The sequence below is a fragment of the Apium graveolens genome, chromosome 2 (assembly GCF_009905375.1).
Source record: "Apium graveolens cultivar Ventura chromosome 2, ASM990537v1, whole genome shotgun sequence".
Classification (NCBI taxonomy): domain Eukaryota; kingdom Viridiplantae; phylum Streptophyta; class Magnoliopsida; order Apiales; family Apiaceae; genus Apium; species Apium graveolens.
The window spans coordinates 34,749,318-34,766,203 of NC_133648.1; the positions used below are offsets into that span (position 1 = coordinate 34,749,318).

Here is a 16,886-nt window from a genome sequence, read left to right on the forward strand (position 1 = left end):
ACATAAATCATATTAGCCATGACATTATCAAATATATCTAACATCATTCAACTGGGTAAAAGATTAAACTATTGAATTGGTCTAAAACAAAATTAAAACGAAGAGATAATGTGTTGGTAGAAATAATAAATATAATTATATTATTAACACGATTTAAAAAAGTTAAATATAGTTAGTTGAATTTGCTGTATCGGCTTAAAACAAACTAATAAATACTAATGACGCAATTAAAAAAATTATACTATTGAACTATGCTAAAATAAAACTAAAATTGATAGATTATTCTTTGGTCGCTACAATGACATCAAACAAAAATAAAATAATATATAGTACTCATTCAGATTAAAATAAATAATATTTAACTTTACTAAAATAAAAGGGAAAATGAATTTTTTCATCACCCAACTTACTGTGTGTTTATAAACTTACCATTTGACTATAATTTTTTTTATTTACTCACTAATGTTAGGTTCAAATTTTTTAGTCACTAAAGTTAAGTCCAGATTTAATTATTAGCATTTTGTCAACTTTTTATAGCATTATTAAAACATAGTGGTAACTAGTACAAAAAGTGTCATATACGTCTTATAAAAATAGTTTATATGCGTCTGAGTTTGCCAGATGCTTATGGAGGAATGATATAATGGCTCTGTTTGGGATTGCTGTTAAAAATTGTTGTGCTGTTTGAAAAAGTGCTGCTAGAAAAAGTGTTGTTGTAAAAATCAGATGACTGTTTGGTAATTTTTTTGATTCGTATATGTTTTGATGCAAAAAATTAAAAATAATGATGTTTTTGGTAAGGTTTGATTGTGAAATTAGCATCTGCTTCCCGCAACAGCTGAAAATCAGCTTTTTATAAAAGCATGGGGGGACTTGCTTTCTCTAACAGCAGCTTTTAAGCCAAAAGCACTTTTCAGAAAAACAGCTTTTAAATTTTACCAAACAGTTTTTTAACTGCTTTTCAGCGAAAAGCTGTTGTTGCTGTCTGCAACAGCAATACCAAACACACCCAATATCTGGATTATATGCGTTTGTTATAGGAAGGACGCATATTGTCTTAAACGTACGTATATACGTTGTAAACAGATGCACAAAATCAGATCATATATGTCTGTTATTTTTTAGGTGGGGTACTAAACTCAAAATCAAAATTATTAGGAAGAGACATCAAATTTATCAATAATGTTAATATAATATTGTTTTAGATTTTTAAGATTAAGATAATTATTTAAGTACTACATATACAAGGCATAAGATACTACTAAAATTTCTAGGAGAGTTCTTTGATTGAAATAAGAGATTTGGGAAATAAGAAATTAAAAAAAATTAATACAATCAAATTTGGAAACTGATCATAAAGTACTTAAAATATTAAAATGTTATATATCAATATTTTATCAAACCTCTACATGGATACTTTCAAAAACCCAATAAAATCACTAATCACAATTCTTTCATGCAACTCTTATCGACTTAGAATCAAAACTATAAAACCATATATTCTAATAGAATCGTGAAACAAATAAATATATATATATATATATATATATAAACACAAAAATAGAATAATATTGTAATAATGTGAATTTGGTATTAAATCAAACAACTCTCACAATATATTTTTCTTATAAACATTTGTTTATAACTTAAAGATTTTTTTTGTATATAAAAATTTAAACGTTAAATTTTTATTCAGAAAGAAAATATTTAAAATAATTTATGAAACTACATCTTTTAGAAGTGTTAAAATCCGTGTCAAACTCTCATCACCAAAGGTAAACGTCTTAGGGGACATATGGAGTTGTATATATAAAGATATAGACATATACCAAATCATTAAAATATTATAGACTCCCACTATGTTTTAATAATGCCACAAAAAATTGACATAATGCTAATAATCAAACCCGAACCTAACGTGGCATCACATTAGTGAGTAAAAGAAAAAAAGTTATAGTTAAATGGTAAGTTTCTAATGGCACGATAAGTTGGATGACGAAAAAATTCATTTTTCCAAAATAAAATTAAAAATAAATTAGATATAATTACATGAATTTGGTTAATATAACAGGTTTATATATAATTATGGGTATATTTTCTTATATTTCCAAAACTCTTAAATTTATTAAGTATAATGTGTATATTCTTTAAGTTGAACAAAATAATTTGGAAACTAATCGTATTTTGTTGAATAAAACATTTTGTAACGTTTTACCTGCAGTATATATATGATATTCAAGATTTTAAATAAAATAATGATATTTGCAGAAGATTTGTAAATTAATATATTTTACAATATTATGCAAGATTTGAATTGCAGAACATAAGTGATCTCCAAAATTTTTGAGAAAAAGATGGTTCTTGTATAACTTAACTCAATATATTAGTCCAATTTATAATAAAATACACAATTCTAAAACAATTTATAAAGATTAAATGGAACTCAAAAATTAAGTCGGTTAATTTTTTTAATTAGAATTGGGTAATTTTTAAAAAAATGGATAATTCTCGGAATAATGACTAAAAATAATAAACAAGGCTCACAAAATGTATCGATATATAGACTAATAAAAATAAAAAAGAAAAGAAAATATCCCAAGGATAAAGGGGACAAAACAGGTGTTGTTTGTGTATAACAAAAGGAGGAGGGTAGAAGTCTAACAAATGAAAAAGCAACACGTAGACCCACTCATATAAACGGATGCAAACCTATTTATATTCCACCCCCCTTATATTTCTTTTTCTGTTCCGCCCCAATCTCTCCTCTCTCTCTCTCTAAATCTCTCTCGCTAGCTTACTCTCCCTAACATTTTCACCGCAATTAAGATCACACAAGATCTAAACTATCCTCAGTTTCCTCAATTCCGTACACAATTAAGCTCCGATTAACCGGAAAAATGGCCAGTTCGACGGCGACCAGCGGCGTTTACATCCAAGTCATCGAAGATGTCATCAACAAGATTCGCGATGAGTTTGTCTCTAACGGCGGTCCCGGCGACGCCGTTCTTCTCGAGCTTCAAGGAGTAATTTTTAAACCCTAGATTGCTATTTTTTGCCTTTTGTTTTGTGTTTTTTTGTTAATTGAGTGATTGTGTTGGTTGTCAATTGAGTTGATTGTGTTTGAATTGTGTGAATTTAGTTTATTTGGTTTAATTAGGGTTTGGTTGTTGATTTTGTGTTTTTTGAATTGATGTGGATGAAATTGTGGATTTTGAGGGTTTGAGTTTTGTGTTGTGGAATTTAGCTGTGGGAAGCTAAGATGATGCAAGCTGGTTCGATTTTGGGACCGATTGAGAGGTCTGCTGCCCCGAGGTTGGCACCAGGAGGTCCGATTACCCCAGTTCATGATCTTAATGTGCCTTACGAAGGGACTGAGGAGTATGAGACTCCCACTGCTGATATGCTGTTTCCTCCTGTAAGTTGTCCGACTTTGTGAAATGTGTGTACAAGTCTGTTGTGTTGTTAAAGATGAAACTTTTTGTTTAATGTTGTGTTTTTGTGTGTGAAGACACCAATGCAGACTCCTATGCAAACACCATTACCGGGGTCGGGTCAGACGCCTTTGCCTGGAACAGTTCAGACACCTGGAACAGCTGAGCTTTATAACATTCCGACTGGCGGTACTCCTTTTACTCCTGGGGAGTACCCTTCTGAGAGTGGGGGTGGAGTTTCTGAGATAAAACCTGGAAGACCGAGCCAATTTATGGTAAAAATTGTGTGATATTTGTGTAATATCTTTTTGTTAAGTATTCTTTGTTAATTCTTCTATTTAGGCTCTGCTATCAGTTTTCTTTGATATAAAAATGATATTGACATCGTGTATATATCTCAACCTGCTGTTTAATGGGTGAAGAAACAGCATTGCATTAATAAGATTCTATGTACAAAGATATCTGAAAGTGACTGATATTTTATTCCTCTTGCAGCAACCACCTGCTCCTTGGCTGAACCAAAGGCCCCCGCTTGATGTTAATGTTGGTAAGTAATTAGATATAATTGCATCTCTATGTAGACTTGTAATATATATGTTACACATACATATCTTTTTTCAGCTTATGATGAAGGGCGTGAAGAAGTTGACAGAGGAGCTTCACTTGAGCCAACTACACAGGTGATTAGAATCTGCCATTAAAATGTAAAAGATTATATTAAACATAAAACTAGATCCAATTTCTAGTATTCGTCGATGAAGGGGGACACTTGTTCGGTGGAAAAATAGAAAGAAATAATGTTCCTACAGGCAGGTTCCTTGGTGTGAGGTGTATGTAATAGTACACAAATTTGAACAAACAGTTACCGATTTTAGTTGGCTACTTATTGTTATTTAATTTTAATGCTGGGATACGGGTGTAGATCCAAGTGTCAAACTCTTATATTTTAAAAAATTAGGATTTATGGATATGGATCTGAAATTGGACACAGGTGCCGGGATTCGACATATAACCTTCACATAATTGAAGTTACACCTACTTCTTGTACTTCAAATTTCTTAATTAGTGTCATCTAACAAATAAAGAAAACACAAACATAATTGTTTGTGTTATATTTATAGTATAAATCAAAAGGAGAACAGGAAAATAGTAATCTATTGACATTCATCTCGAGAATAAAGTTGTTGTGAGGCCTTGTAAATTATTTTGAACTAGATTTATTGAAGTCAAATTGTCCAGTTTCCATATGAAGGATCCGACTCAGATCCCATACCCACACCCATGTCATATTCGCTCGACACGTGTACAAGGGAAAAACTGAAGAGTCTGGGTAACGTAGAATAATAGAATGCCTATAAAGTTTCCACAAAATTGCTGTGCATCATAATTTACTACATAAACCTTGTATGGTGCTGCTGCCAATCACCAGCAGTTACGACTATTTTACTGTATTAAAAGTTTAAAGAGCAAGGGTAGCATTGGTTATAAAAAAAGGAAAAGTTTATTTGACGTAATAAAAGCCCAGTATATCTTGGATGTGATTACTTTTACTGGGATTTTTTTAGTATATTTAAGGCACCAAGACATTGAATTCTGAATTGGACAGCAAAGAAACAAGTATAATCGGTCAGCAAGAAGACTTCATTTTAGTAGTGGATGACTTTTTAAACGTGCCGATGGTCAGGAAACCTGAACCTACGTAAACATGTCTGATTCAGGACAAAGCTAGGATAAGTGTTGTACACAGTATAGAAAATTAAAGCCTTAGATTTATCTATTCTTTTTTGTTTAGATTCTGTCAAATATAGAATATTACAACTGTATAAATGAAATTCCAAAACTTAAACTTGGAGAATAAGTAAAATTAGTGAATACAGGAAACTTACCGTTAGTTGATTACAAGTACACTAATATCCGCATCAATATTCAGATTAGCTCTGACAATTATATGATATATCAGATTTCATGTTTCATTCTTTGTAGCATTATTTTTTACTATATTTACTTCTTTAGAAAGTAATGGTGACAGAATTATTATTGCTGTTGGTGAAATTCTAGGACTTCTTCACAATGTCTGCTGGAAAGAGGAAAAGGGGTGATTTCCCTTCACAATATAATAATGGATATATACCTCAACAGGATGGAGCAGGAGATGCTGTACCAGATGAGTCAAAGGTGAAAACATTATTTGCCATCATATTTTATATCTGCGCATTTAGAAAATGATGTCTTCCACCATTGTAGATGTATTTTATTGATTTTTTACTTTTGCACATCATGAATGCCCTACATGCAAATGCAATCAAATTTTGTTCAAATATTTAGAATGATGTTATGCGATGAAAGTTAATAATACCAATTACTTTACTCTTCTTATCTAGCTACTTATAACTTATAAGCCTGATTTTGATAATCTTATGAAGATTTTTCTTGAAATATATTGAGAGAACAGGTAATGCTTAGTAAGCATTTAATTGAAGACCTTTATAGTGTTGTGCACTTGACAATAGAAAATATAGTTACCAACCAGCAGTTATTGATGCATCCTCCTAAATTAAGATGTCAACTTGTGGCTATGTCCCTCTTATAAACACATGATCAAGTAGTTGCCGATAAAATTAATCTTTTTAGTTATGTAAGGTAAGGTACTGATGGGCTTCCTGTGCGATTGACCCGATGTGACCAAGATTTTCATTACCACAGTTATCACTTGATAAGCATACTAGTATATATTTGTTTACATGCTATATTGGTACCATTAATTTTTAATATTAAGATTGTTGCTAACTAAATGTGAATATTGACATTATGGAATTTGAAACTGATTAGAGTATTAGCATCATTATGTTTATGACTGAATAGTAGAATCCTTTGGGTAGTGGACTTGTTGACATAAAATGACAGCTTGTAAAAAGTTGTGCACCATATTGATGGATATCTGCTGTATGACACAGGCTGAGCCTTGAAATATTTAGAAACTAGATTGCGAGTTTAAAAGCCGGAGGTTGAAATATTTTGCCTAACCTGCAGAGATTCAGCTTGATGCAATTAGATCCCATAACTTTTAATCCAATATACCACTATTCGACTCTAAATATCTATGCAGGGTTTGCAAATCATCCTCTTTAGTGATTTCCAACATTACAAAAGGTGATTATATGAGAGAATAATTTTAGTGATTCTTTGCGGTAAGTGTTATATTGCAACCGGTTCCTAAACAATTTACCAACTAAAATATACAGTGGTGAATATTTTCTGCCTGCCATTCTCTGCGCTAAATATCTTTGTGTACATATATGTCGTGCATTGTATCTTGTTCTATTGATACTGCCATGGTGACAAATTTTATTTCAATGCAATGTTGTATTCATAAATGTGGCTTATGGAATATACCGTGCCTGAATAATTTTTTGCATCTATTATATTGTATGTTTACTTTTGTTATGGTCATCTCTGTTTCCCACATGCCTTAGTTTTGTTTCACGACAGTTTATAATGGGTCTTCTTTTCTCAGGTGGCCACAGCTGTGAACCTAGAGTTTGGAAGAGGTGTAAGATTGGCTTCTAGGATTCCACAAGTGGATGGGCCTACTCCTGATCCATATGATGATGCACTTTCGACACCAAATGTGAGCCATTTTTTCTATAAATCTGCGATTTAAGTCTGCAAAAAAGTTCATAATTTAACTATTGGCTTTCTTGTTTTTCAGTTTTGAAATATAGAGCTGGTTCTTTCTAAAGATAGTGTTTCTGAAATTTTTTTGGAGTGAACTTTTGGATGTTTCTGTTGCTGTTCTTAGCTTAAAATTTTAACATAGATGTTCTGTTTAAAAAATATATATTTTTTAGATATAAAATGAATATTATAATATACAGGGGTTTAAAAAGTTCGGGGCTGCTGTTGGTGGGGTAAAAGAAATAATTAATTTTTCTTATCAAGGGCATGTTTTGTTAACCTTTTAAGATCGGGTTGTGTACCTTTGAGGTTGCTTTTCACCTGATTAACAATTCAAGACTGAGAAGAAAAATCTTTAGTAGTAGTATGGTGTCTACTTAATTAAATTTTTTATCAGTATAACCTCCAAGTGTTTTTTGCACCGACTTAATAAAGGTTGATATCTTCCTTGATGTCATTGGGGGCTTGACTTTTTCCCTTTCTGCAATTTTGCTTATCTATTGCATTTTTTTAATATTCTACAAGCATTGTGTATAAATAGTTCCTCCTGTAAAAGACATTGTCTCTGCAGCCTTCAAAAAACATGTCAGTATATTTTCAAGTTTTTACTCGGTCAGACTTGTCTCAAGCCACCCCTTGTCCAAAATACAGTAATCTTTTCTTAAATTGTGAATGTAATCAGTTAAATATATCTTTTTTTGGATAAGTTGGAACTTGGAAGCCCATATTGTATTCTCTTACTATTTACTTTGTAATATTTTTGCCCAACCATGGAAAGTGGAACTATTTAGACTTGAGATAACGTAAAAGCCAAAAGCTTTCTTGATGAATTATTAGGTTCAGCGTGACTTTAAATTCTAAATGGCGTACATTGAGCAGCATGATGAGTTACAGAGTCTGAAAATCTTTATTATTTTTATTTACCACCCTAGGATCTGCTTGATGGTATTACTAATGCATTTTTTTACTGTCAATTGAAGATATTTAATTATCAAGGAGTCGTCAACGAAGACTATAATATAGTGAACACTCCAGCTCCAGGTAATGACCTCTCATGATCTGCATGGAACTAATTTACTAGGTTACTCGGTTTTATTCTCAAGGTCTCTCATCTGCTCAACAAACCCTCTGTTTTTCTGTCTTCTTAGAGTTACAAGCAGCAACCCCAGCCCCTGTAACCCAGAATGACATTTTAGATGACGACGATGATGATGAACCTTTGAATGAGAATGATGACGATGATGATTTGGATGATGTGGATCAAGGAGAGGACCTGAATACACAGCATTTAGTTCTGGCTCAGTTTGACAAGGTAGTATGATTTACATATTATTCATAGCTGTTACTTATTCATAAAAAGGAGCCCACTTATGAGAGCTATGATGTTATATAGTCCCTTGACATGATAATATACTTTGTGTGTAGGTAACCCGTACCAAGAGCAAGTGGAAGTGTACTTTGAAAGATGGCATTATGCACATTAACAACAAAGACATCCTGTTTAATAAGGTGTGCTTTCTGTGAGCTATACGTTCATTTATTAGCAGCAGAGTTGTGCTTTTTATCTTCCGTTAAAGGTGTCATTTAACTTGAATCCTTGATTGTAAGAATTGTGAAACTATTCCTCCCACTAATATGTTGATATTTCTTTCAATAAGAAAATGGTAACTTGAGTTGAATATTTGATATGTGGCAGCATGATACACGACATAGTAAATGTAAAGGAAATGGGAGTTTAGATACGGTGTGGTTTATCTATCCACAAAAGTCACTGGAAATATATATATGAATGTAAAAAAATCAGAACAAATCAGAACTCACAAATCTTGATGACTTCTCAAACCAACAAATCTGTTTCATCCTTTCTGACTTTGGTTCAAAAGTCTTTATTTCAGTAACATTTTCCCTAGGGTTTTGAGATCATCTTTCCATTCACGTCTGTTAGTGCAGAAGATGCATATTATACTCAAATAGTACACATGAACATGTTTTTTATTTGAGGCTGATATAGCAAATTTCTACCTTCAATTCTAACATCAACCTTGGACTCAAATTAAGGCTTGTTCTTGTCCTTTCAAGTGGAGCCAATTAATATCTGTAATTGTTCTGTCAATCAAACTGTTTTGTCGTTGTGCACTAATTGTTTCAATACAGTTTTAGAAAGCAAATTTTTTTTTAGCTTATGGGTTTTATGCTCATGAAGTTTTCGGCTCAAAAAAGTTTAATGTTATGTAGCCCTGTCTTATGAAGTGTTGCATCTTTTTCTTTACCCCTTTATTGTTCCTTTATTTTCTTCCCCTATCATTGTGTCCTTGCCCTTTCTACTTTCACTGGGGAAAAAGAATAAAAATGATTTAAATTTAAAGTTATGGCTTACTCCTGATGATCTACAACACCAAGTGTTCTTTCCTTTCTTTCTATGATGTTTTATCTGCAATCCAAGTGTCCTTTCTTTCTATGTCGTTTGCTGGTTATAGAGGAAATATAAAAAATTGGTAACAACAAATGACTAGTGTGTAAAGAGGCGATATGTTAGGGTATGAGGATGGAGATAGGAAAGAATGGACTTGACCAAGTGCCACCTTAAGTGTTCACTTTAAATTAAAAACCAAAAATAAATTAATAGGGTTCCAACATCAAGTATAAATGGCACTTGGAAGAAATGTTTCCCCGTTTGTTTGTCCGAAGATAAAAAATAAAGGGAAATGAAATAAGATAGTTCACCCTTTTAAATTGATGAAACAACAGTTTGGTGTTATTAGGCCCTATTAAATTGATAAAACAACAGTTTAGTGTTGTCAAATAGTTTTCTCTGCTATATTCTTTTATGTGTTTGGTTCTTTTTATCAGGCAAATGGAGAGTTTGACTTCTAACTAATCTGGAAGTGCTTCTAATGAGATAGCAGCTGGCCGTTGGATAACAAGTCTGGCTGTTTAGGTGGGTGTGTCTCATAGTTTGTGTTTACTTATATTATTAAGAGAACTCTGGGAAAACACTTGGCAAAAGAAAAAGAAAGAGAAATGTTGATCAGAATCAGAACGATGAAATTGTTGGTTGGCCAGATGTACATAAATGATGAGTTTGTTTTTTGGCCGTAAATGGATGTTTCGGCAAATTTCTTGAAGATTGCCACCTGCTCATGGAATATGCACTGCATGTTACATTTTTGAACTTTGTTGTTTATTCAATTTGAATTGCATCAATTCTCTTTTGCGTCTTTCGTTGAAGATAACATCAGATTGATCTTTAACAACTCTTTTATGTGCTCCGATTAGAAAATTTCCATTATTAGTCGTGGTCTACATGATGCAATTGGTGAGGCCTAAATACTTGTGATGAGTATATCAAGTACATGTATGAAAGCGGTTCACCCACTACTACTAAGATAATCCTCTGACATTTTAGGCTCCATCTATTATTCCATTTAAAATAACACTGTTTTTATTTGTTTTTGAGTGAGCAATATTATCCCATTTGATAAAAGGGAGTCCCATAGGAGTAACTTTGTTACGGTGACATGGGCCAAAACATCAAATCGTCCATCGTCTTTTCATATAAATTTAGAGAAACTCCTTGTTCAAGTTCCAAGAGTTCTTGCAACTGGTTGGATATACAGTGCCAAAAAAATGTTTTTTGTGTTCGATTCAAAAGGTATAAATTAGCTAACAGTTAACACATCATTCTGCGATCAAATTTTGTAGCTAAAACAGTATCAGTGTGGAGGTGAGGTACTTTAACTGGTGTGCTAAATAGTTTAACAAATGGGAGTGTGTAAATGTTGAATTTAAATTCAATTATTTTTTTGGGACAGGAATTTAAATTCAAATTTCGATTTAATGATTTCTTTAAGAATAACCCTTTCTTGCTATTCAATTAGGGAACAACTTAATATTCCATTTTAGTGCAGGGGAAAAAAATATAAGATGAAAGGAGAATATGTATAATCAATCTGCCATTCCCAAAATGCACATTGACACATTAATAATTGATGGCACAAATAATGAATTTTAATGATGAACTGAACGAAACAAGCTGCAATGCAACAATTTAAGTAGCAGCCTCATGCATGGGTTGAGGAACAAGTGTGCATTGAGATTGAAAAATAAGAAGCAAATAGCATTGAAGAAGGGTCTATCAATGCATCGACAGCCGGATGTTGCCACGCAACGGACACATGCCCTGTTTTATCATCTTCACCACATTTCTGTTGTTGGTTAGACTCCGGTAGAGAAGGTGGGGAACAAACGAGAGGCGATAGCAACGGAATCACCGGACAAGCATCGGAGAAACCTCTTGCTTTTGCATTAAAAAGTGGTATGGTCACCATTATGATGAGTAGTCAGCTGTAGGCGAGCTGGTGCGCATTTCTGTAACCTTGTTTTGTTCTTGTTGACATGCTCCATTTTGAAACGAATAGCTTGATTTTCTTCTTAGTGTGTGTTTGATCTGGTCTAAATTGGAATGGGTGGGAAGGGAAAGAGTGGTTGTTAATGTGAAGGTTTTGGCAGAAAGTTTGTGGTTTCCTCCGAAGATAATATTGAAGCAATTGAAAGGGTGTTGTTTATAGCTGGATCATGCATGCATGAGACTTGCTGTCTATATGTAACTGACTCCTGTTTATCGTAACATTCAGTTGACAGTTTCCTATTATTGATTTGCGTCACAACACAACACAACACCAGATGTGTTTCCTTTTCATTGCTATTTCTTAATAATATTATCTTCTTCGCCAAGAAGATATTTAGACGCTCGATTTTCTTTCATATGATTTTGTATTTGGATACGTGCTCTGTCACTGCAATTGCTATGCCATGCTAATTGCTTACATCTTTTGTAACATGCGGTTAGTATTGTTATTAAAATAATATGATAGATTTATTTGATTATCCAAGCTAAAATTCTTGTTTAATATTTTATATGGTCTTGGTATTTGTGCATCATATTGATTACAAACAGTGGCACGAATTGGCACGAATTGCTTGGCGCTTTGTTTGCGCTAATATTATCAATTAAATATTTATTATGTATACCATAACTAGAGTTGGCCAAATGTGTGGGTTTGAACCGCCCGTTCGGGACCGGCTCGTACGAAAATCCGAAATTATTCGGCCCGAATCGGGCCGGTTCAAACCCGAACAATTCGTTAAAATATACGAGCCGATTACGAATCCAATACTTGAAAACCGGAGACCGGACCGGCCCGCACAGGCCCGCAGGTGTTGTTCACGCGCCATCTGATTTTCACAACGTAAAACTGCAGGTTGCAGCCTCTCCGCTCCACTCCAACATTCTTCTACTTCTACACAGAGGAGGCTCTAACGAAATCAAGTGTGATAACTTCGTCGCCACCGTTGGACAACCATGATGCGGCGGAGAACGACGAGCAGTTGTGTATATACAATATACGGTGTTGATTCTAAATAATCTTCTACTTAAAACTATTGTAGTAATTACTGATATTGACTTCTTAAACTAAAACTGAAAAAAAAAATCAAAACGAAAATAGCTTCTGCAGACTCAACCCGTGAAGCCTGCACTCAACCCGCAAGGCCCGCACGGTTCAGCCCGCATGGCTCACGAGTCCAGTGTCGGTTACGAGTCCGTGTCTGTCAGTTCGAACCCGGCCCGACCCGATTCGTTCAACTTGCGTGTCGGTTCAGTGTTCGCTGTTCGCGTGTTCAACCCGTAATCAACCCGGCCCGGACCACATGGCCCGCACTAGTGGCCACCCCATAACTGATTAGTATTTTATTTAAAACAGAAGACTATATTACGTGTAATTTGGTTATGATTTTAAGATAAATCAATATTAGTATTTCACATGTAGCATGTTTATTAACCGAATATTAGAACTTGAGCATCTTGTTTAATATTTTCTTTTACGATTTCATGCTCGTTTGTGTTAGTTCATGTTTCGTAGTTTTTAAAGTTATGCAATTTAGGTTGATCATTTTTTAATTTATTTAGATATGTGGTTAAGTAATTTCTCTTTTAAAAATATAATAAATTATATTTTGAGTCAGTTTGAAAATTATGTGCGGATTGTCAAATATTTTAATCATTTAAAATATGTATATGACTGTTTTTGTTTAATGGACTAATTTTGGCTATGAATTTTGTATTAGACATAGTTTAGTTTTGGTACATATGAGTTTGTATATTGATGTTAATTAAATATTAACTAGGGTTATTTATATTGATGTTAATTAAATATTAACTAGCATATTGACCGGTGCGAGACACGGGTCATTTTCTAGAATTTTTTTATGCATCAATTATAATGTTCTTAGTTGTTTTTTTATTTGTAAATGTTGTATAATATGTAACGTATATCAAATACAAGTTGATTGTTTATCAATATGTATTATTTTCATACAAGATATTACCAAATTACACAATATTTCTAATATAACTCATTAAGTAAAATATATATTTTTGTTTGTGCTGTATAATTTGTATTTAATAAATCAATAGAAATAGGGTAGTCAGTGCATGTTTATAATAAAATGATTAAATTTAATCTCTAGAATGTCGTTAATATGTTTACAAAAAAAAAAGTTAAAAATTGACATATATGTTGAATACAGCGTTGACCAAAATTTTTAAATTTTATTTAAATAAACTATACGTACTGGTCTATATTATTACCGAGTTCAATACCAACTTACAATTAACTTACTCAATTTAAAAAGATAAAAAATGCATAACTGATGTGAGAATGACTTGCAATTATAATATACAATAATGTAAAATTTACACTACTATTAATATAAAAGTTGATTTTAATGAAAAATGTTAGTTTTTGAAATTCAACGTATGTATGGAAAAATTTTAGTTTTTTATTTACACTACGGTTAACGAAGTAAGATTAAATTGTATGTGTGTGTGCCAACATGTAAATTATCGTATGTTACATTTCTTAGTAAATTACGATGGTTTCAATTATTTATATTCTAAATATCTGATTTATGTACATGTATAATCATTATTAACATCTAGTAAGATAATTGATTACTTAAATAACATGCATCTATAATTATTCAAAAATTAAAATTATGTAATAAATAAATTACGGTAATTTATATATGGTATTCACATTATGACTAACAAACAATCCATATCTTTTTTTACGCAACCGAGTATCAATCATGGTTGTAACATAAAAATAAATTATATATTGTAAAGAGTTATTATTGATATTCGTGATTTTTTTTCAAGATTTCGAAGGAAAAAATGTAATTATATCGTTATTTAAATCGCTTTTAAATTTTTTTCGTTACGACTCTAATATTTCTTCATATAATAATTTAATGACATTGTATACTATTCTCCTAAAATTAAATATATTTCAATTCGATAGAGTTTTATAAATATCAGTTGAACAAGATGATTTCTTCAAATTATTGAACAATATATATTTTCTTTAAATAGTATAAAATGCATTGAATTAAATACTAAAATATAGTATAGATATAACTTTTATTTGAATAATTCAAAATATTAAAATAATTTAAAATATTTGTACAATATTATCTTGATCAATGAATATTACTTATCTAAAAGAATTCTTTTTAAAAAGCGAGTTTTTTAAAGTGAAAAATGAAAAATAAAATCGATTTAATATATCATCATAGTTTTAACAAATCTCGTGAGATTTCATATCAAATTTCGAATATTTTTAAAATCGGGACATGTCTCAAAAACAATGATGCGCTACTAATGAAATTAGTAATTTTAATACAAATAATCAATTGACTTGATATATAAAGACCTTAAACACATTAATTTATATTAACATAAGATATTAAAAAAATTCACATTATTGGTAAGATATTTTCGCCTACCTTTTAATTTAAATTTACTAAACGTAGAGTGTGACAATGTTTTTCAAATATTTTTTGAATAATGGGTCAAGTTTTGATTTCAAATTTGAAATAATCTAAAATGAATTGACTCATTATAATTTGAAATTATCTAAATATGTAATACCAATATATATTATTTATATATACACGATTCTATTTTCAATATTTTCTTTAAAAATTATATATGTACATTTTAATTATTTTTCATAATAAAAAAATGTTAAAAATATATGAGATATATTTTCAAACTAAAAAATAATTAATAAATAAGATAATAATCCATTTAGGTATTATGCCTAATTTATATATGAAATTCAATTCTTTAAAATTAACTGTACAAATATTCAAGTAAATATCTTTTTTTTTGCGGAATTCAAGTAACTATCTTTAAAATTAAATATCTTTAAAATTAAATAAAATATTCATTTAACACACTTACATATTATATGGGTTCGGAGATATAGGGTTTTCTGGGGGAGATACTTTTTCCAGGTTGGTTTTTTTGGATCAAATCAAATAAGACTAGTTTGGTAAATAGAGGTGGTAAAATAGAACCTTTGCATCGATGTTTAGCAGGGCGGGTCGCTTGAGTGTCAAAACCAAGCGGCGGTTGTTTTTCCTTTTATCGAACCAGCGTATGCCTTATTCCTCCTTTGAGGACTCCCGCTAGAGAAAGCCTCAATTTTCCGATGTTATGATAAAAAGCGCATGTGACAATATGGTATAGCGGTATGAGATTGTATAGGTGAATGAAATATCTCTAGTTCGATTCCTAAAAATCACATGTTTTAGATAAATATTAAAAATATGGGTAATTTAGTCTTTTAAATAAGACTTTTTAATCTCACGAATTTTAGAATAATAGACCAAAATGTCACTTTTGAGTGTTAAATGGTCCAAAATGTCACTTTTGAAAATAATGGCCCAAAATGTCACTTCAAAACGGTACTTCGTCTTCCGTTTTGTATTTTTAGTACAAAACGGTACATAGTGTTCCGTTTTGGTACATTAAATTTTTTTTTTAATTTTTTTATAATGTGCAAAACGGTGGTTGAAGTAGCGTTTTGGCTCAAAACGGTACATCATATAGCGTTTTGTACCAAAACGGAACTTCATCTACCGTTTTGCGCATAATAAAAAATTCAACATGCCAAAACGTTACACGAAGTTCTGTTTTAGATATTTTACATAAACGGTACATGATGTACCGTTTTAAAATGACATTTTAGGGTCATTTTTAACCCCAAGTGATATTTAGGATCACCGCCTCGAGTTTTATCATATTGTTCTCCTTTTATATATTATATATAAAAGAGATGCATGCATGCTCTTTTTGTCTAGGTGCAAGTAAATGTATTGTTCTTTTTATTAAAAAGAATCAGCCTAGTCATTTGTGAGTTAACAAGTAACTGGCCAAGTTTGTCTATATGTCTTGGGCTTGAAGGCCCATTTGATTTTCTTCTGATTTAATTGCTTAAAGCTCTTGGTCTTGTTACATTAATTAGAACCAATAAGCATGCTCCTCAATTTTTTAAGTCCATGATCGCTTATATGTTATCTTCAATTTCGAACTCGTCTCTGTCTAATTATTATGCATAATTTGTGGTCTGTTTGTGGTGCATGAATATAATTTTCTTTATAAAATAATTAATTAAATATGTCCTGCTTATTATATTTTAGGATTTGTTTTTATTATTAATTTCAGATTTTAAGTGTCGACTTCGAGGCAAGTACTTTTGACTTACTTTTAATTTTCGGGAAATATATTTTGATTCTATTTTTGATTTCATATAAGATATACGAATTTTGATTTCGAAATTATAAGATATAAGTATTTGTGAATTTTAGAACTCAGTCTCTACGTTTTCGAACCCGTTCGTAATTTACACTATAGTTCCAGAACTAGCCTTAGAT

General features: G+C 31.5%; 1 protein-coding gene across 1 annotated transcript; it reads left to right on the forward strand.

Annotated features, from left to right (window-relative positions):
• The first annotated feature begins 2,706 nt into the window (after positions 1-2,706).
• LOC141707281 (transcription initiation factor IIA large subunit-like) lies at positions 2,707-10,484 on the forward strand. The gene is made up of 11 exons (XM_074510349.1): positions 2,707-3,023; positions 3,245-3,415; positions 3,509-3,706; positions 3,927-3,978; positions 4,053-4,111; positions 5,490-5,606; positions 6,946-7,059; positions 8,087-8,147; positions 8,255-8,418; positions 8,532-8,615; positions 9,957-10,484. The coding sequence occupies exons 1-11, from the start codon at positions 2,898-2,900 to the stop codon at positions 9,978-9,980; spliced, it is 1,170 nt and encodes a 389-aa protein (XP_074366450.1). The 5' UTR covers positions 2,707-2,897; the 3' UTR covers positions 9,981-10,484.
• The last annotated feature ends 6,402 nt before the right edge of the window (positions 10,485-16,886 follow it).